This window comes from Urocitellus parryii, chromosome 11 (assembly GCF_045843805.1).
Source record: "Urocitellus parryii isolate mUroPar1 chromosome 11, mUroPar1.hap1, whole genome shotgun sequence".
NCBI classification, from domain to species: domain Eukaryota; kingdom Metazoa; phylum Chordata; class Mammalia; order Rodentia; family Sciuridae; genus Urocitellus; species Urocitellus parryii.
The window spans coordinates 3,872,929-3,894,019 of record NC_135541.1 but is presented as its reverse complement, the minus strand read 5'-3'; the positions used below and the strand labels follow the sequence as shown (position 1 = coordinate 3,894,019).

General features: G+C 47.2%; 2 protein-coding genes across 3 annotated transcripts in view; one reads left to right on the top strand and one right to left on the bottom strand.

Annotated features, from left to right (window-relative positions):
- The window catches only part of Tas1r1 (taste 1 receptor member 1), a 9,715-nt gene extending 8,754 nt beyond the window's left edge, over positions 1-961 (bottom strand). Inside the window, exon 1 of the mRNA XM_026386162.2 lies at positions 793-961. Within this exon, the coding sequence (XP_026241947.2) occupies positions 793-961 (169 nt within the window). The remainder of the gene's footprint in view (positions 1-792) is intronic.
- On the top strand, positions 951-21,091 carry Nol9 (nucleolar protein 9). Of its 2 annotated transcripts, none has more exons than XM_026386156.2 (12): positions 951-1,343; positions 1,943-2,162; positions 2,461-2,588; positions 4,824-4,959; positions 5,075-5,171; positions 6,178-6,275; positions 11,019-11,180; positions 13,021-13,318; positions 14,067-14,178; positions 15,780-15,957; positions 17,599-17,732; positions 18,532-21,091. In XM_026386156.2, the coding sequence occupies exons 1-12, from the start codon at positions 960-962 to the stop codon at positions 18,676-18,678; spliced, it is 2,094 nt and encodes a 697-aa protein (XP_026241941.2). In that variant the 5' UTR covers positions 951-959; the 3' UTR covers positions 18,679-21,091. The 2 variants fall into 2 exon arrangements, with proteins under 2 accessions (XP_026241941.2, XP_026241942.2); XM_026386157.2 differs by lacking the exon at positions 18,532-21,091 and adding an exon at positions 16,099-16,260 and having other exon boundaries at positions 17,599-17,679.

Here is a 21,091-nt window from a genome sequence, read left to right as displayed (position 1 = left end):
TGCCTGTGGCTTCACCTGGCTCTGAAAGGGAGCACTAGCATTTTGAGCACCAGGGAAGCTGGAACACAGTTTCTCTGAGTGCTGTGGGCTTCTATCAGTGAGTTGGGGGTTTTTGTTTTGTTTGGGGGTCCTGGGGATTGAACCCAGGGGCGCTTTACCACTGAGCTATATCCCCAGCTCTTTAATTTTTTTTTCTTCTGAGACAAGGTATAGTTAAGTTGCTTAGGGCCTCACTAAGTTGCTGAGGCTGGCTTTGAACTCAACTCGTGATCCTCGGTCTCTGGGGCCCGTAGGATTACAGGGGTACTCCACCATGCTTGGCTGGAAACAGGGTCTTGCTGTGTTGTCTAGGCTGGGCTGTGACTCCTGGGCTCAGGTGATTCTCCTGCCTTAGCCTCGACAAAAACTGGAAGTACCGGTGTGCACCACTGAGCTGACAAGCAGCAGGCTTTAGAATCCTTTACCTGTGCCTCAGTCAACTGAGATATGGCTTTGAATTGACATGCCCATTCTCAGTTCCCAATTTTCTGACACTGACCGAATAGTTCAGCCTTGTTATCCAGGGTTGGTCCCTTCAGCCCAAAGACAAATACATGCAAACAAAAGGTATGCAAAAAGGCTGACTTTGTTTAAAATGCCAATCTTGGAGCTTTTTCTAAAGGAAAAATAAATCCCAGGTGGATTTCCGGAGGAGACCTGGTGGTTTCTGGCTTTCCCTCTCCAGCCGGCCCGGGGTTGAACTTTTGCATAATGTAAATGGGGCCCACTGTGGGACCACAGAGGCCCCCAGGCCAGCAATAACCTCTCCTGAGGCCTTGGGGCACCGCATGTTCTGCCGGAGGTCGTCGGCAGAGGGCGCCAGCCACCCCCGAGGCCGCTCCAGCAGGCCGCCCCTAGGGCCGCGGAGGGAGCGACGGGATCTCGCGAGATTCTCGCGCGGCGGACACAGAACGGACGGCATGGCTGACTCGGTGCTGGAGTTGCGGCGCGGCCCCAGCCGCTCTACGTGGCTGCGGGTCCGCAAGGCCCGGCCCCAGCTCATCCTCAGCCGCCGGCCCCGCCGCCGGCTCTGGACCCTGCGCTGGAGCGGCCGGCGGCGCCTGCGACGACGCCTGCTGCAGGCCCACGCGGCGGGCGCGGACTGGCGCGAGGACTCCGGCCAGTGCTCGCGCGCGCCGGCGCCGCGGAGACCCAAGGCCGCGGACCCCGAGCCCGAGCCCGAGCCCGAGCCCGGCCCCGAGCCGGAACCGGCTGCCTCCACGAAAGGCCCCCAGAACCCCCCCGCCTGGTCCGTGCGGCAGCTGGGCCCGGGCCGCGCGTTGATGCTGCTGCCCGCGGAGCAGGTGGGTGGCGCCTCCCTCCGGTGGCCCTGCGGCCGGGCGCCCGCGGGTGCCGGTGGGTCGTGCTCGATCGCGTTTGGCGCTCCCACCCGGTTCTGAGCGGTCACCGTCCTCTGCTGCACGTGCTTCCGCACCGAGGAGCAGGTGACCTCCCGGTATCGGGCAGGAGAGCTGCCGGTCCACTCAGACCCGGCACCGGCGGGAACGAGAAAGGCTTGGCAGGCGGTGGCCTGGTGAGGAGGGTACCTGGGTGCCTGGAGCGGGTGGAGGGCTGAGCGCCGCGCGGGCCCTCTGCTTCGCCTTGTGGAACTCCCAGGCTTTCTCTGGAGCCGCCGGGGAGCGTGACCTGAGGTTAAGACCGGGGGCGGGGGCGCAGCATCCCACCAAAGCAAGGAAATGAAGGCATTCTGTCCATCTACAACTGCAAATAATAGTAGTAATAATAATAATAAGGCATGTGGGGGCACCTTGTACTGTGTGTTCTGTTGTGTAAAACATCAGCCGCCTTTTGATATGTAAATGGCAAGTTAAGATTTTAGAATTTCTCTATTATTAGTAAGAGGGTCTGTAATCATTTCCGCATTTTTTCCCTTCCCCATTAGACTTTTACTTTTAGCGGGATCTGCCGATTGACTTGCCTCTATGGCCAGGTGGAGGTGTTTGGTTTCCTCATCAGCCAAGGCCAGCCTGCCCAAGATATCTTCTCTACCTATACCCATGCCTACCTGAACATTAATGCAGTTCATTACTCCATGTCTGAGAAGAGAGAGAAGGAGATGAGAAAGGAAGCCCGGATTTTGCTCAGATCTCATCTTAACTTGGGTAATGAAAAGAACTGGGTAATTTACTGAGGGCCTACTATCATAAAGTTAACGATTTTTGCTGCTTACCTTGGTGTCCATATTGTGCTAAATACTTTTTTTAATCCCTCCCAAGGGTCCTAGGAGTTAGAAGAGGTAACTTTGTTATTTTTCACGATTTTTCAAATGATTATAATTGCCAAGGCCTGAAGCCGGAATTCCAACTCTCAAAAAGTTTACAGTTTGAAGAGATGCTGCCTTATGAGCAGAGAATTTAGATGAATTGCTACTTCTACAGTGGTTTGCTTTTCTCTTTACAGAGGACAGATGTTGGGCAATGAAGAATTTTTCTCCTTTGTGTTCCATTGTGATGCTAGAACGTGTGAAGAACTCCACTGTAAACTTCCTAACCAGCTATCCAGGTTTATCTTACATTTTCACACAAGAGGTATAACCAGTTCATCCAGAGTTTTGTTAATTATTTGCACCGAAGTTGTCATATCAAATGACTATGTAGGATGCATTCTTGGAAGATCTGTCCTGTTAGTGTGGTAGATCCTGCAGAATGTCATGTGTGCCAATAGTTAGAAAGTTGTCGGAATAGAAAGGGTTATCATGAGAAATGTCTCTCCTCCCTTCCTCAGTTCCATCATCCAGCAGAGGCCATCATTTCAAGTTGTAGTTGGTTAATGGTTACTTTCTCTAAACAATGCAAGAATGACTTAAATCATTTACACACCCATCTCTCCTTCTCATCTCTAAATTTTTGTTGGCTGTGTTATTAATCTTCTGAAGTTAAGTTCCATTACTATAAATGTCTCCCATGAGCCAGAAGTGAGTTTAATTTGTGAATTTTTTTTTTTTTTTGCTGTACTGAGGTTGAACCCAAATCCTCTCATGTGCTAGGCATATGATCTACCACTGAACTACATCAGAGCCCATAGGATTAGTGGACAGACTGGATATGAGTTGTAAGGAAGAATCACAGAGGCTGGAGTGTACCTCATTGGTCAAGCATGTCCTTGATATGCGTGAGAGCCTGAGTTTGATCTCTAGCACTGAAAACAAAACAGAAAAGAATCATGGAGTAGAACCAGGCTTGTTAGCCTCAGCATCTGGATACGTAGAGTTGCTTCTGACTGAGGCAGGCACTGTGGTGGCCAGCCAGGGCATGCTGGTTGGAGACACCTGTGAGGCGTCTAACTGGAAATGCCAACTGGGCAGTGGAGTATGTGAGCCAGAATTGAGGGAAGAGGTTGGACTGTAAATTTAGGACTGGACAGCAGAGGGGATTCAAAGGACTTTACTATAAAGAGAAGGGGGAGAGTGAAGCAGGGTAAGTATGATCAGGAAAGTTTTGTTCTTGGTGAGATGGAATTTAAATCAGGGTTGCTGAGGCAAGAGAGTCACTAGTTCAAGGCCATCTTGACCAATTTAGCAAGGCCTGATCTCATTTAATTAAGAAAAGGGGTAAAGATGAAGCTCAGAGGTAGAGGACTCTTGGATTCAATCACCAATACCACAAAAAACAACAAAAAAGATGAAAATTTAAAACTCCATGCTTGCACAGCAGGTGGGGATGATGGGGGCGGTGAGAGAGTAGCCAGAACTATCAGCCCCTCAGCCCCACTGGGAGGGTCTGGCTACCAGGCTCTTGGCCTGAGGAGGAACAGTCCATTTGGAATAGGTGTCCAGGGAGGGCCAGGGGCAGTCAGAAGGCCACTGACAGGGCTGGGGATGTGGCTCAAGTGGTAGCGCGCTCGCCTGGCATGCGGGCGGCCCAGGTTCGATCCTCAGCACCACATTCCAACAAAGATGTTGTGTCCGCCGAAAAACTAAAATAAATAAATAAATTCTCTCCGACTCTCTCCATCTCCTCTTTCTTTAAAAAAAAAAAAAAAAAAAGAAGGCCACTGACAAATGTCTTCTCCCACAGTGGACATGGGACGAGGGTAGTCACTGGGTGGGGAGGTTTACATGGAGTGGGCAGTGCGGCCTTTCGTGATTGAGCTTTGATCCACTGTAGAATCCAGCAGCTTGGTGGAGCCTCAGGAAGATGTGTGTCCAAGCCTCTGCCACTGGGGAGTGACTGTTCCGAATCACCAGGATTGGGCAGTGGTTTTTCACTTATTTACAGCTCCCCACCCAGGACTTAACGTCCACTGTTGTTTTGTTGCTTATGCTCTTTTTTATTTCTCCCATACCCAGGTTGAACCCAGGGGTATATAACCACTGAGCATACATCCAGCCCTTTTTATATTTTAGGTAGAGATAGGGCCTTGCTAAATTGCTGAGGCTGGCTTTGAACTCATGGTCCTCCTGCCTCAGCCTCCCCGTCCACTGATGTTATCACCAGCGTGTTTCACGGCTGTGGGCCTGTGTTGAATTTTTCCTATGACTATCATTTTTAGGTTTCCAGTCCTTTTGTATTCTAAGGAGCCTTCTGCAGAGATCCTGGCAGTTCTGGAGTTAGCATGTGCTGTGGGGCCATGGTGCCGACCACGGACTGCTTCAGGAGGGGTTGATGGGCTTGCCGGGGGTTGGATTTGGGGTGGTGAGAGAAAGGGAGGGACCAAACTTACCTTTCATATTTTACAACTGTGTTAGGGTTTCTAAATTTAGAAATGATGAAAAATGTACATAGTTTTCACTGTTTCTTAAAGTTTAAATTGTTATATTTCAGATTTCAACTTTCCAGATTAATGCTGAATATTTTGCCTTGAAATCTGTTGGCATCAGAAAAGAGAAAAAGAAAAGATCACTTAATTTAAGTGTGAGTGCCCTGTCAGCCCTGGAGGAGTTGGTCAGTGTTTCTTCTGGTGAGTATGTTTTGGTAAATTTGGGCGTTGTCCACTGAAGCTTCAGAGGACTCCTGCTTGTGATTAAAGGACTGAAGAAGACTACTAATTCCAGCCCTGTGTGTTTCACCTCCAGAAGAAGCAGATGGCTGCCCTATTGTTCTGGTCTGTGGCGCCCAGGACGTTGGAAAGTCAACATTTAACAGATACCTGATTAACCAGTTGTTAAATAGGTAAGAATGCCTTTATTCTCTTGCTAGAGTTTAGGCAGGATTTTTTTTTTAGTTTTCTTTTTTTTTTTTTTAATATTTATTTTTTAGTTCTCGGCGGACACAACATCTTTGTTGGTATGTGGTGCTGAGGATCGAACCCGGGTCGCACGCATGCCAGGCGAGCGCGCTACCGCTTGAGCCACATCCCCAGCCCTATTGTTTAGTTTTCGGTGGACACAACATCTTTATTTTATTTGTATGTGGTGCTGAGGATCGAACCCAGCGCCGCACGCATGACAGGCAAGCATGCTACTGCTTGAGCCACATCCCCAGCCCTAGGCAGGATTTTTTTTTTTTTTTTTTATGAGAAAGGAAGAAAGTAGAGAAGAGAGAAAGGAAGGAACACATTTTTTTTTTAGAGAGAGGAGAATTTTAATATTTATTTTTCATTTTTTGGCGGACACAACATCATTGTTTGTATGTGGTGCTGAGGATCGGACCCGGGCCGCACGCATGCCAGGCGAGCATGCTACCGCTTGAGCCACATCCCCAGCCTAGGCAGGATTTTTTATTGGAACAGTATGTCGGAACCTCGTCCTGCCTTCTCTATGGACATAGATTTGTACAAGGCTGTGCAGAGCTGCTTGCTGACAGTGATGCACTGGGGATGCAGTGACCTTGAGGCTGCAGGCTGGGCTCGGACTGCCTTAGGGCCTGTGGGTGACTGGCGAGGGCAGGCACTTGGTCTCTGGATGTTTGTGGTGCTGAGGTACAGATGCCGAGAGTCAGAGTGGGGATGAGTAGTTTTGAAGATGGAATCGTGAAGAGGCCAAGTCGCACATCTGCTGTGCAAGGTCACTATAGGCAGGCCTGCGCTTGGTGGTTGTCTCTTGGAGCATTCTGCCTGAAATTGCTGCATGGCGTGCATTACAACTGTGTCATGTGGAACTCTGACTATCTGATTTCTCCTTTCCACAGAGTAAAACTAGTTGAGATTTTCTTTCTTTTCCTTTTTAAACATTTTCAGTATTTCCTGCCTTGACTATCTGGAATGTGACCTGGGCCAGACCGAATTCACTCCTCCGGGTTGCATCTCTTTGCTTAATATTACGGAACCAGTTCTGGGTATGTATTATGTAATTCTTCATTGTCTTGATTTCATAAAATTCAAAAATAATGATACCTGCCCAAAACTCAGTCTTACATATAGACTAGAGAAAGTGAGCGCATTCCACCAAACCCAGGTCTCTGCATAGCCACACCTCCAGCCTCCACACACCCATTAGGGTGAGTTTCTGTTTGGGAAGTGGAATTGCTCCTTATTTTGCTTTGTGTAAATTAATATCAGCACACCTGTCCTGATATTAATGTTTTATGGGACCTTCTACAACTCTCCAAACCAAGAAATGCACAGTGGTGCAGTGCAGATTTCAGTCAGAATTCACCAGTTACCTGGTTCAGAATCCAGTATGGAATTCCTTGTTGCTTTATTTTAATAAAATATACAAATGTGGGCTGGGGATGTGGCTCAAGCGGTAGCGAGCTCGCCTGGCATGCGTGCGGCCCGGGTTCGATCCTCAGCACCACATACAAACAAAGATGTTGTGTCCGCCAATAACTAAAAAATAATAAATATTAAAATTCTCTCTCTCACTCTCTCTCTCAAAAAAATATTAAAAATATATATATATATACAAATGTGTTCATCATTTTAGCCATTTGTATGTATAATTCAGGGACATAAAGTCCATATACAATGTTTTGTGACCCTCAACTCTGTATCAAACTTTTTAATTATTTCATGTGAAATGCTATACTCATTGAACAGAAATCCCCTCCTCCCTTGTCCCCTAGTTTCTGATAGGTTCCCTCTACTTCCTATGAATTCTCCTGTTGCAGACCCTGTATGAGTGGAGTCTTGCAGTGCCTATCCTGCTGTCGTCTGACTCTTTTTGCTCAGCATTGTGTTTGCAGGGTCCTTCCATGTTGGCGTGTGTATCAAAATTCAGCTCCTTTTTTACAACTGAATATTACTCCGTTCCACGTGTTTTTCTACTAGTTTTTCCATGCAGCCATTGGTGGACGCTTGGGTTGTTTCCATGCTTTGGCTGTTGTGGAGAGTGCCATTAGGAACATGCGGCACTGGTTCCCGTTCAAGGCTCTGCTTTCACTTTTTTGTGACTTTATATTTAACCTGTGTTTATTAGCCAATTGCGTATCATTTTGGGGGAGGTGGAGTACCAGGGATTGAACCTAGAGGCACTTTAGCATAGAGCCACATCCCCAGTCCCCTCCCCCTTTTTTAAGTTGTAGGTGGACACAATGCCTTTATTTTTATTTATTTATTTTTATGTGGTGCTGAGGATCAAACCCAGTGCCTTACCTGTGCTAGGCGAGCGTTTTACCACTGAGCCACAACCCCAGCCCCTTAAAAAAATAATATATATGTTATATAATTATATATATATATAATGTATATATATTTAGAAATAGAGGTAGGGTCTCACTGAGGTGCTGAGGGATTGTTAATACTGACTTTGCACTTATGATCCTCCTGCCTCAGCCTCCCAAGCCACTGGGGTTACAAGTATGCGCCATTGCACCTGGCCTCCATCCTTTTTGTTTTGAAACAGAGCCTCACTAAGTTGCTGAGGCTCTCCTCGAGTTGCATTCCTCTTGCCTCAGCCTCCAGAGTTACTGGGGTGAGAGGTTTGTGCCACTGTTCCTGACCATTTGTAAATCTTTGAGTACATGTCTATTGAAGTCCTTGAATACAGTTTTTTTTTTTTTTTTTAACCAATGCTTGAACCCAGGGGCACTTATAACCACTTAGCCACATCCCCAGTCCTTTTTTGTATTTTATTTATTTGGAGACTGTCTCACTGAGTTCTTCAGGGCCTTGCTGAGTTGCTGAAGCTGGCTCCGAACTCATGATCCTCCTGTGCCCCTGAATATTACAGGCAGCTGAATATTGCATTTTTTCAATTGGATTCTTTATTTCTATGGCATTTAGAAGTTGTCAAATCTAGTGTCATGAAGCTTTTGTTTTCTAAGAATGTTTTCATTCTGACTCTCAAGTCTAAAATCTTTGTTATGCTTAGAGTTCGTATTTGCATAGTATAAGGAACAGGTCCAGGTTGGTTGTTTCTTATATGTCTATAGATTTCCCCCACTGAACAGTCTCTCAGATCATCTGACTATATATTTCAGGCTTATAAGTTCTATTCTGTTGGTCTTTATGTCTGTTCTTATTTCAAGTGCTACACTGCTTTAATTATTATAGCTTTCTAGTAAGTTTTGAAGTTAGGTCAGGTCCTTTATCCATTTAAGAAAATTTCCTTTCTGGTGCCAGGATCTAACCCAGGGCCTATATCTGCAAAGCAAGAGCAAGCCATCTGCCACTGAGCTTCATCCCCAGACCCTACATGGTTTTTTATTAACACATAGAAATGCTATTGATTTTTTTTTTTTAATGTTGATTCTGTGTCCCACAACATTATTGGATTTATTTTCTGATGGTGCTTTTTGGTGGAATCTTGTGGGTTTTCTACATGTAAGATCATGGCTGTGTATAAGGTCAAGTCAGCTAGTCAGCTGTAAGTAGAGACAGCCTCACTTCCTCCTTTCCTGTTGGGTGCCTGATGATCAGAGCTAGGACCCCCAGAGCTGTGTAGACAAGAAGTATGAGTCAACTTTATTCTTTTTTTTTTTATATATATATATTTTTTAGTTGTAGATAGACACCATACTTTTATTTATTTATTTTTATGTGGTGCTGAGGATCAAACCCAGCACCTCGTTCATGCTAGGCAAGCACTCCACCACAAAGCCACAACCCCAACCCCCAGCTTTATTCTTTTTAAGATTGTTTTGGCCTTTGGAGGTTCCTTGTAATTCCAAATGAATTTGAAGATCAGCTTTTTCATTTCTGGGGGAAAGTCTGTTAGAAATTAATTTGTGAGGGGCTGAGGTTATAGCTCAGTGGTAGAGCAGTTGCCTCACCTCTGTGAGGCACTGGGTTCATTCTCAAGCACCACCGGGTTAGTTTCCCAGCACCACGTAAAAACAAACAAACAAACAAGTAAATAAGTAAAATATTCAAGATATTGTGTCCATCTACAATTAAAAAAAAAAAAGAAATTGATATGTGACGCTAAGAATTGAACCCAGTACCTCACCCCTGCTGGGCAAGTGCTCTACCACTGGGCCACAACCCAGCCCCTAACCTCCCTAGTCTCTGGCTGTCTCCTTGGACTCACTTGTTCTGGAGCGCCCCCTCCCCGCCAACCTGACTGCCTCCCTAGTCTAGGCTCCACACCCTGCTGACTCTAGGCCAGCTCTTGGTCCTATACTTTTCTGAGCTATTCCTTACTTTCTTGGAAAACAAAATGTTCCAGGGTGTCTCCCCCCACACCCCATGCTAGGGTGGAACCCATCTTCTTGAGCTTGGTAAGCTATTGAGCCGTACCCCCAGCCCTCAGAGGTGAGCTTTTTTTCTCTATCCTAGGCTTAGAATGAGAGGACCAAAAATTCCTATACCTTTTCTTGGGGGGGGGGGGTACCAGGGATTGAATTGAGGAGCACTCGGCCACTGAGGCACATCCCCCAGCCCTATTTTGTATTTTATGTAGAGACAGGGTCTCACTAAGTTACTTAGCGTCTTGCTATTGCTGAGGCTGGCTTTGAACTCTTTTTTATTTTAATCTCTTAGTTGTACATGGACATACTTTATTCTTTTAATGTGGATCGAACCCAGTGCCTCACATTTGCTAGGCAAGCACCCTACCACTGAGCGACAATCTCAGCCCTGGCTTTGAACTCTTTGATCCTCCTGTCTCAGCCGCTAGCATTACACACATGAACCATCAGGCCCGGCCTATACCCTTTTGGAGACTGGTATTTGAAAACCAGAGTTTGGCCAGGTACAGTGGTGCCAACTGTAATTCCTGAGACTTGGCAGATCAAGACAGGAGGATTACAATGTCGGAGCTGGCCTTGGCAATTTAGCAAGATCCTTCTCAAAATAAAAAGTCCAGAGGTGTAATTCAGAGGTAGAGTGCCCCTGGATTCAACCCCTGGTACCAAAAAAGTGCCCCCCAGCTGGGGCTGTGAGCACTCTGGCCTCACCCACTGAATCCCAGCTCTTGCATCATGGCTACACAGCCATGATGGAGAATCTCTGTCCCAGGTGGCCTTGTATTACCCATGTGAACCAGGGCTTAGTCCTGACCTGGGCACCATGTGCTCCTGGTCACCACCTCCCACCTAGTCACCAGCTGATGGCTGGCTATACTGGCCCTGGCCTCATTGGCTATACTCTCTGTCCCTGAGCAGAGGAGACAAAGTGACTGAGCTGGACTGTTGAGCATTATGGTGGAGCTTTGGAGCTGAGCTGCCCGAGTTCCCACCCAGCTAGGCATCGCCGGCTCTCTGATTTCAGTCTCTTCATCCCTTCCTGTTTCCTCATCTAAAAGTGGGGATCTTGCCACTGCTCACTGCAGGGCTTTTGTGAAAGTTGGGGAACTATGAACAGAGCAGTCAGCTGTGTATCCAGGAGCATTGCTGGGGGTCCATCCTCACCCTCTCAGGAGGGGATCCCTGGGCATAGGGAAGGCTTCTCTTTGCCCACAGGGCATCTCAGTGAGGGGAGCCAGGGCAACAGGCAGCAGATGTTCAGCAGCTGGATGAAGGAATGGCCACGGAGGGCATCATTGATAACTATATGGTAAAAGTGAGCCTGTCTTCAGGTTCAGATGAAAGTTTACTCTTCCAAAAATGGAACCACAGCTGTTCCTGTTGTGTGCTTTGGATGGTTGCTCTCCAGCTGCATCCCTAACCTGGCCTGTTATTCTGCTCTTCATCTTCCAGGACCACCGTTCACCCACCAGAGGACACCACAGAAGATGGTATATTATGGGAAACCTTCTTGTGAGAACAACTACGAGAATTATATTGAGATAATAAAATACGTGTTCAGCTCTTATAAGAGAGAGTGCCCGCTCATCATCAACACTATGGGCTGGGTGACAGGTAATGAGTGGCACGGGGAGCGTGACCAGCCTGAGCAGCACATGGGTGTGGGTGCCGTGGGTGCTCGATGAGCACATGCTGTGCATGTGCAGGCCAGGGTGGCCTAGCTGCCTCCCCAGACCTCAGTGTTTCTTTGTGCTGAAAACATTTTAATAGCTTTTCTTCTAGCTTTTTTGAAATACATGCATGGTACATTGTCCTTATTAATAGTCACCTGTTGTTCAATGGAAGGTCAGAATTCATTTGTTCTATGGAGGGAACATGCCCTTCCCTTCCCTTCCTCCCTCTTCTCCTCAGCCTCTTTCCACTGTCAACTTTTTTTCTTTTTGGTATTGGGGATTGAACCCAGAGGCCCTCAACCACTAAGCCGCATACCCAACCTTTTTATTTTTTATTTTGAGACAGGGTCTCACTAAGTTGCTGAGGCTGTCTTTGACCTTGTGATCCTTCTGCCTCAGCATCCTGAGCCACTGGGACTACAGGCGTGCCGTTCTTATTTTTTGAGGAATTTCCATAATTTTTTTTTTTTTTTTTTTTTTTTGTGGTGCTGGGGGTTGAACCCAGGGTCTTGTGCATGGAAGGCCAGCACTCCACCAGCTGAGCCGTATCCCCAGCCCCTGCTGTTATAATTTGCATTCCCACCAACTGTGTGTCAGAGTTCCCTTTTTTCTATATCTTTGCCAGCATTTTTGGCAGGTTTTTGTTTGGAGATTGAACTCAAACATGCTCTACCACTGAGCTGCATCCCCAACCCTTTTTATTATTTTTTATTTTGAGACAGGGACTCACTAAGTAGCCCAGGCTGGCCTTGAACTTGAGATCTTCCTGCCTCAGCCTTCCAAGTAGCTGAGTAGCTGGTATTACAGGTGTGTGCCACCTTGCCTCCCTTTTTTGTTGTTTGGATAATAGCTGTTCTGTCAGAAGAGATGTCTCACTGTGGTTTTGGTTTGCGTTTCCCTGACAACTGGTAATGTCATGCATTCTTCCATCTATACCTGTTGGACATTTGGATATCATTTGAGGAGTGTCTAATTATTTTTTTGTTTATTTTCGGGGCTAGTACCAGGGATTGAACTCAGGGGTACTTGGCCACTGAGCCACATCTTCAGCTCTGTTTTGTATTTATTTAGAGACAGGATCTCCCTGGGTTGCTTAGCACCTCACTTTTGCTGAAGCTGGATTTGAACTTGCAATCCTCCTGCCTAAGCTTCCTGACCACTGGGATTAGAGGCGTGTGCCATCATGCCTAGCTTGTTTTGTTGTTGTAGTTGTTTTGTCTTTGTTTTTTTGCAGTAGTTGGACTAGACCCTAGACTCATGCTAAGTAGCTGCTGTACCACTGAGCTACACCCCTAGCCCTTTTGCCCATTTTTAGTTTGTTTTGGCTGCACTGGGATTGGACCCAAGGCCTCACACATGCTCGGCAGCCACTCTAAAGCTGCATCCCCAGCCACTATTGCTTATTTGTAATCAGATTACCTGGGGATTTTTCTTTTTCTTTGCTTGAGCTCCTTATATATCCTAGATAAAAAAATATCCAGTTATCCATCTTTTTGTTTTCTGGGGTTTTTTTTGGGGGGGGTACTAGGATAGAACTCAGGGGCCCTTTACCACTGAACCCCACCCCTTTTTAGTTTGAGATGGCATCTCACTAAAGGCTGGCCTTGAACTTCCCTTCCTCCTGCCTCAGCCTCCCAGATCACTGGGGTTGCAGGCATACACCATTGTGCTCAGCAGCAAGCTGATGGTCTCTTTGCCTGAGGGTGACTGTCTCTGTTTCTGGTTGGAATGAGGCTCCCCTCTAATCTGCAGCTGTGCTCACATCATCTCCTTCCTCACAGACGAAGGGCTTCTGCTGCTCATTGACCTGATCCGGTTGCTGTCTCCCACCCACGTCATTCAGCTCAGCTCTGCCCGGAGTAAACAGATGGCCAACCTCACCCCGGATTATGTGGATGACATGGATGGCTTGTATACAAAAAGCAAGTCCAAAGTTAGGAACCGTGGCTATGAACTTCCAGAATTTGCAGATAATTTGGAATTTGCTGACGAAGATAAAGAGAGTTCAGTTTTTTTTACTGGACATAAACTTATATGTGTTTATTCAGAATTTTCACCCAGAAAATCTTCAAGGAATAGGTAAGTAAACCATCTGGCTGAAGAGCTGTTTCCTTCGATTGAATGAGGCATTTTGTTTTCACTTCCTTAGAAGGATAAGGCCACAAAAACTTTTCATATCCGGCCTGAGGGTATGGCTTAGTGGTTGAGCGTTTATCTAGCGAGCATGAGCCTGTGGGGTTCTATCTTCAGCATTTCAAAAGCGAAATATTTTCTTTTTTTTTTTAGAGAGAGAGAGAGAATTTTATTTATTTTTTAGTTTTTTCAGTGGACACAACATCTTTGTTTGTATGTGGTGCTGAGGATCGAACCCGGGCCACACGCATGCCAGGCGAGCGCGCTACCGCTTGAGCCACATCTCCAGCCCAAAATATTTTCAAATCTATCATAGTTATGCAGTTACTAAGGAGAATCCTATTTTCTCAATTGAAACATCCATTGATGTCCTCCAGCTCTGTGCCAGTAGCTTTAGCTTAAGGAAAATCTTGAAGCTTATGTTTTCTAGCAGGGCTGTATCAAGGCAAGACTGAGGATATAAAGGTGGGGGTGTCTTTGTGGGTGTGGTGCTGGGCTTGAACCCCGGGTCTCATTTGTTCTGGGCAATTGCTGTACCACTGAGCAACACCCCAGCCCTAGGGAGGGCATGTCTTGGAAGAGCACAGCTCAGCGTGTTGTGTAAAAGCCACCTAGGTGGTGACCACACTTGAGTCTCTGCATGGACAGTGGATATGGAAGAAGTTACTTACATCCTTCTCATTTACCTTTGCAGGGAGTCACATAACAGAATTTTTCGAGAACTGGCAGTGTTAGGTTATCTTAGCCAGCTGCTGCCCCCAGTGCCAAAACCACTCAGTCCTTTACATGGCCTGACACCCTATCAGGTATTTGGGACACGTGGGAGAAATTGTCTGTTTCATTTTTCTCGTGACTTCCTACATGCTGTGCATCCTTAACTCTTGACTCATTTAAGTTAACCCCTTAACTCTTGGCTCATTTAATCCTCAGAACCACCTGTGATGTAGGTTCTATAATCATCTCTATTTCACAGGTGGAGAGATTAAGGTGTACAGAGATAGGGGACCCAGCAGAAAGTTAGCAAAGCTGGCACTTTACCCCTGCAGCCAGCTTGGTGCTGGGCGTTCACAGCTCCATGCCTGGTACTGGTGTTCTTGTGTTGTTCCTAATCCAGTGTCAGTTCCAACACTTGCATTCGTCAGCTGTGTGTGGCTGTGTGTGGGCAGTGTCAGATCACAGAAGGCTTGTAGGCAGCATTTCTTAAAGGAATGCTCTGTGCTCTGCTTTGTTTTAAGCCTGTGTTAACTCCCGTTCCTGTCCCCATTTTACAGATTGTGAGACCAAGGGACTTTGAGTTAGCTTGCCCACAGTAGCCTAGTACAAGTTTAGGTGGGCCTCAAGCCCAAACATGCCTGGAGAGCCCAGAGTCCACTCTGCTGGGTGGCCTGTCTGCTTTGGAGCAGCTACTCTGTGCCAGGTCCTTTACAGGGCCCCTCACATGGAATGACTGTGGTTACATGGTAGCCTGAGAGGAAAATGCCCTTAGTGTCCCCACTTAATAGCTCCAAAAGCTGCTTAGCCAGGTGGAGGCCCTGCCTAAGGTCACACAGGCAGTGTTGGCAGAGCTGGGTGGGCTTCCAAGTCTTTTCCACTAGACAGGCAGGTGGTTTGATGGGGTTTCTGTTCATGGGGTCATCTATTTGCTTGGAGATGACTCTGTAACTGAACTTGAAACTTACCTGCCAATAGTTTTATCACTTTTTTGTTTTATATTTACTTTTCTTTTGGGGGGTGCAGGTACTAGGGATTGAGCCCGGGGGCACTTTACCACTGAGCCACATCCCCGGCCTTTTTTATTTTTTATTTTGAGACAGGGTCTCCCTAGGTTGCTGAGGCTGGCCTGGAACTTGTAGTCCTCCTGCCTTAGCCTCCCAAAGAGCTAGGATAACAGGTTTACTTTTGAAGTCTAAATAATACATGTAAGAAAATAACTTTTCTACTTTAAAATTTGAAATTACCTAGAAAGTTGCATGTGTTTCATTTACCTTGTGCTCTAGGAATGTGGTCCATCCTACTTCATCTACTGTGTTTAGGTTAGGAAGCGTATAGAGCCTGTCTGGGGATTGCTTCTCACTTTCTTACATCAGAACACTCAGTGGATAGATCTTACTTATACTTGGCTGGAAGTCTCCCTCTGCTTTAACTGATTTAGGACATCTTCAAGTTTGAATTTATTTGTATCTGTAGATAGGAAAGTGCTGGGGATTCAGTTTAGATTTGTAGCAGGTGTGCTGGTGCACACAAGCACTGTGTGTATGTTAGGGTCTTTATTAAAGCGTGCAGCCATGGCCAAGTACTGGCTAGTGCTTCATTTGTTATTTTGGTGGGCAGTTTGGCAGATGTAGATGGCAAGTCAGCTTGTGAAAATTAAAAATAGTTAATAGAAGGGTTCACATTTATTTTCCAGGTCCCTTTCAATGCAGTTGCCCTCCGGATTACTCATGCTGATGTCGCCCCCACTCATATACTGTATGCTGTGAATGCCAGCTGGGTTGGACTTTGCAAGATCCTGGATGATGTCAGAGGCTACACAAGGGGGCCCATCCTGCTGGCACAGACTCCCATCTGTGACTGTTTGGGGTTTGGTGAGTTCAGAGTAAAGCTTGTCTCTATCCTTGCTATAAAGGTCCTACTTCAGCCATAGATGATTGGTCTTGACATTGTAGCTGTCTCTCAGCTAAAGACGTCTGAAAAAACATTGCATTTTTTTTTCCTTCTCCTCGCAGCTCCTCTGTGTCTAGAATTCCCACTGGCCTTGACCTGGCCCTCTCCCTGGACACCTTTCCCAAGGCCATCCCATCTACTGCTGGGACTTCTCCATCTTTGGACTGACTGCTCCCACACTACACTTCCCCCATGACTAGTCTGCCTTCCAAACCCCTTTGCAAGTAGACACCTCCCCATGGGGGTCTTCTGTCCAACTGAGGCTCTGGTGTTAGTCAGACCCCTTGCCCTACCTGGGCTCCCCTCACCGCATCCGGCACCTCCAGTCCATTGGCAGTTCTTACGGTTTCTATTTTCAAAATATGTGTGGTTCCTGCCCATCTTTTCCCAATGCCAGCCAGGCACTGCATTTCCACAGGGGCTCTTGGGAAAGCTTAGCTGGAGTCTCCTAGTTCCTCTCTTCAAGCCCTCCCCAAAGTCAGGTGACCTGAATGCAGAGGTGATGCCACTGCCCCTTCTCCATCTTCACCTCATGGAATGCTCCAGCTCAGAGGTTGATGATGTCAGCATGGAGTTTTGGAAGGCTAAGTAACCCACAATTATCAAAATCCTTAAATAATTAAATGTACATTTCAGGTCTGTCCAGCATTACTTCTCAAAAGCATTTCCACAGAAGTCATGCAGTTTGGTACCAAGTACAGGGAAGAAAGCAGTGATGGGGAAAGGTGGAGTCCTAGCTCATCTTCAGGGTGCTTCTCTCAGCTTGGTTATAATAGTCCATGGCTTTTGCAGTAGCTCATTTTGGTTCCTAACAGCTGAATAGGGAAAGGTGCAGAGTTTTTGGGTTGCACTTTGTATTCTCAAAGCTTAATACACTTAAAACTGAAACTTGTTTTCAAGGCCATTCTACAGTTTTTGGGGTTTTTTTTGTTTGTTTTTTTGTTTTTCTGGTATTGGGAATTGAACCCAGAGCCTCAAACTTGCTAGGCAAGTGCTCTACCACTGAGTAATACCTGCAGTACTGGGGCTGGGATGTGGCTCAAGCGGTAGCGCGCTCGCCTGGCATGCGTGCGGCCCGGGTTCGATCCTCTGCACCACATACAAAGAAAGATGTTGTGTCTGCCGAAAACTAAAAAATAAATACTGAAATTCTAAAAAAAAAAAAAAAAAAAAAAACCTGCAGTACTGTCCCCACCCTTTTATTTACTTTTTATCTTTTTTAGAGAGAATTTTTTAATATTTATTTTTCAGTTTTCGGCACACACAACGTCTTTATTTTATGTGGTGCTGAGGATCGAACCCAGCGCCCTGTACATGACAGGCGAGCGCGCTACCGCTTGAGCCACATCCCAGCCCCACCCTTTTATTTTTTTAAACTGAGACAAGGTCTCACTAAGTTGCCCAGGCTGGCCTCAAACTTGCTCTCCTTCTACCTCAGTCTCCATAGTAGCTGGGATTACAGGCATATGCCTCTGTGCCTGGCCCCATTCTGCAATTTTTAGTGGCAGGGAGCTTTGATGTCTCTGGAAAGACTGATTTTAGTGTTGTGAACTGTCTTAAAGGGATCTGTAGAGGCATTGACATGGAGAAGCGGCTGTACCACATCCTGACCCCCGTGCCCCCAGAAGAATTGAGAACTGTGAACTGTCTCCTGGTGGGGGTCATTTCTATTCCACAGTGCATCTTCAAGAGCCAGGTAACTCCTCCCTGCCCCACCCTGGGGCAGCCCTGCAGGGAGCCTGATTGGGCCATGGCAGAGGGTGAGCAGCTGACTTGGGGGCAGCTCTCTAGGGAGTGGAGCCAATTAGAGTGTCATGTTATCCTCCGAGTCCCAGGGATGCCAGCCATGGTGTGTGTGGTCAGAAGCCCCAGGGTGGAGCCATTACCACAGGAAGGGGTCCTGGGAAGCGCAGTGGTGGCCTCTGCAGGACTGTCCCTCTTGTGAACAGTCTTCAGAGGCACCCAGCATCTATGCAGCCCACAGTTAATATAGGAGCAAAGGGCCAATAGAGCTGGGGTGTTCCTTTGCTCTCACCTGCTTAGGGATGCAAATACACAGCATACCTACCTCCTCTTCTGGGGTTTGGTGTGTTTGGGGAGCCAAATCAAACAGAAAGAAGGCACTTGCACATTTGTAGGTAGGCCTGTGGCTTCAAGAGGCCTTTTGAAGCCAGAGGCATAGTGGTGCATATCTGTAATCCCAGCCACTCAGGAGGCTGAGGCAGGAGGATCGCAAGTACCAAGGCCAGCCTGGACAACTTAGTAATACTGTGACTCAAAATAAAAATGATGCAGCTCAGTGGCAAAGTACCCCTGGGTTCAGTTCCCAGTACCACAAATCAGTGAGAGTAGTGAGGCCCCTGAGGGAGGGAGCAGTGCCTGCGGCACCAGGCTGAGACCCCTCTTCCCCTCACATTGGCTCCCAGGTGTGGAGAGCACACTCGAGGCCCAGGCTGAACAGGTTTCCATGTGTTCTCTTTGTGTTTCCATTTCAGCGAGGACCTGAAGGGACGATTCCCTACGTCACAACAGATTATAATTTTAAACTTCCTGGAGCATCAGGGAAAATTGGAGCAAGAGAATTTGATGAGACACAGGAAGGGCAAGTGAATCGAAGACCCAGATTCTATCAGAAAAAGTAAACAAATTTCAACAAGGGAAGAGAAGTTTGTACCAGGAGGCTTGGTGTGGAGCCTGATACCAGCAGACCTGGTGGGTTCTGTGGCTAATGATGATGCCCTTACGTACAGGTTTCCTGTGGAACTCGTGAGGGTTGTATATTGAAAAGCTGCAAGTTTCTCTCTTAACGCTACGTGGCCTAGAACATGTCCCTGATGTTTGTATGGTTGATCATACTTGCAGTCTGGTGTTTTCTAAAGGAATTTAAGGCAATGAGCCAGTCATGGTGCCACACCCCTGTAACCCCAACAACTCAGGAGGCTGAGGCAGGAGGTTTGCAAGCTCAAGGCCGGCCTCAGAAAGTTAGGGGACACCCTGTCTCAGAATAAAAAATAAGAAGGGGGGGCTGGAGTTGTGGCTCAGTGATAGAACGCTTGCCTAGCATGTGTGAGGCCCTGGCTCAATTCTCAGCACCACACATAAATAAAGGTCTATCAACACCTAAAAAGTATTAAAAAAAATAAATAAGGAGGGCTGGGGCCTGTAGCTCAGCAGTAGAGCACTCCTGTGTTCAGTGCCCAGTGCCACAAAAAACAAATCAAGCAAGCAGTGGGGAAAAGTTTGTACACTATTAAAATAGGAAGAATTGGGTCAGTTCCTCAAAAAATTCTTCTAGGATCTGGTTATTGGAATATCAGGATAAAAATAGAGAAACTGGGGGCAAGCCTGCGCGCCAAGAAGGTCAGAAACTGATGGGCAAGACCCCTAGCCTGAGGTTGGGAGTGCCTGTGGCCTCAGTGGGCAGGTGCAGGCAGGGAGCCTCCTCTCTGTCAACGCCGTCAGACTTCTCCCAGCCACGTGGATCATAAGTTAGAAGACTGTGTTTGGTCTGTTGCTTTAATAGATAAAGATTTGGCATCAAGAGCCCTTTTAATCCGAGGCGTCACTCAAATTGTCCTCAAATTTGAAAAAGTTCCTGATGACTCTTTAAACCTAAACCTGCTTCCACTGACACCTCATCTTCTTGAAGGTCAAAGAGATGGCTGCGGGGCAGAGCTCCAACCTTGGCCAACAGCTCTTGTGAAGAGCCCCAGTCACAACCTGGGACAGTTGCACCTAAACCTTGCCTAGGAGCAACTCCGCAGGGGCGGCTGTCATCACATTCCCTTCTCCCTGGAAGTGGGACCAGCTTGTTCCTGCACCTGTTGCCCTGGGGTGGGTGCTAAGAAGCATTTCAGACTGCTATGGGGACCAGTGAGGAGTTCCAGCTCCCAGTCCAAGAGGCGGGACACCAGCTCACTTACCAGTGTTTGTCCTGTGGTCACGCCTTTGTGGCCCCTGGCAACCTGCAGGCCTGTAGCAGGGCTCACAGATGAGCACAGGACGCCTCGGGGCAGGATACTCAGACCCATGAAGGGCTCGCTTCTTAGCCTTCACCTTAATCTGAAGGCAGCTGTATTGTGTCTTTCTGGGTGCAAAGAATTCAAGACAGTTTGCCACTGTCAGCAAGTCTGGGAGAGGGAACTTTGCTTTTAGCCTTTAATTGTGGACCTTGAAATGTCAGTCCCATCCATAAAGAAACCAAGTCAGCACTAGGGGGCGCTGCCAGCCTGCGGTGGGGCTGGAGGGGTGCAGTTGAGGGGACCCAGGCATGCCTCTCTAGGGATTTGGAGGTTCTGGAGGTGGCTCTTTAGTCAGCTTAGACCACAATAGAGACATTCTCCTGTGATGTCATTGTCAGTGGCCTTCAGGGTGCTCAGAAAGGGTCAGATTGGACTTGGTCCTCTGATTGGGCAGGCCTGAGGAGGTTCAGCAACAAGGGGCTCTCTGGGGGAGGCATCTTTGCCAGGCCCTTGGCCATTTTCTTAAGTGTGATTTCCACAGTATAACATGCTTATAGATGAATATGACTTGGGAAGTAAAAAACCTTTGGTTAAATGTCAGTTTTATGGTTTTAAAATCAGTTCTTTTACAAAAATCTATCCATGGGAAAAATAGACGTGAAAATAATTGAGAAGATTCTCAAAATCTAAGACTTACTTCATAAATAAAGATGGTCCAAGTTGTTTCCATTTGTTCTAAGGTCAGACTTCCTGTGAATCCGTTTATCAGTGTGTCCCCTGCAGCCATCTTAAATACTTTTTAAAAAGCCACTGGAGAAGGCAGTATGACTGGCCTTAGGAGTGCCTGGGGGTTGGCTATGTGTGTACCTGGCCAGAGGTGGCGTGCTGGAGCAGGCCAGGCCACGCAGGCTCAGGGATCCTGCCTCCTCTACTTGGATCCCTCTGATGGGCAGTTACTTAACCCAGGGGACACTCAGTTTCTGCCTCCTAAATGGGGTGAAGACTGAGGGATGTGGGGTCCCTTTTGTTGTACCACATGCTGATTTGGGGGGCAGTGCTGAACCACACCCAGGCCTTGTGCTTGCCAGGCAAA

What these genes read in the sequence shown, in the direction of transcription:
- Nol9 (XM_026386156.2), top strand. Translation starts at nt 960, where the DNA reads ATGGCTGACTCGGTGCTGGAGTTGCGGCGCGGCCCCAGCCGCTCTACG. An exon ending in AGAAAATCTTCAAGGAATAG is followed by an intron (nt 13,319 to 14,066) that starts GTAAGTAAACCA and finishes TTACCTTTGCAG; the next exon opens with GGAGTCACATAACAGAATTT. An exon ending in AGTGCATCTTCAAGAGCCAG is followed by an intron (nt 17,733 to 18,531) that starts GTAACTCCTCCC and finishes TTTCCATTTCAG; the next exon opens with CGAGGACCTGAAGGGACGAT.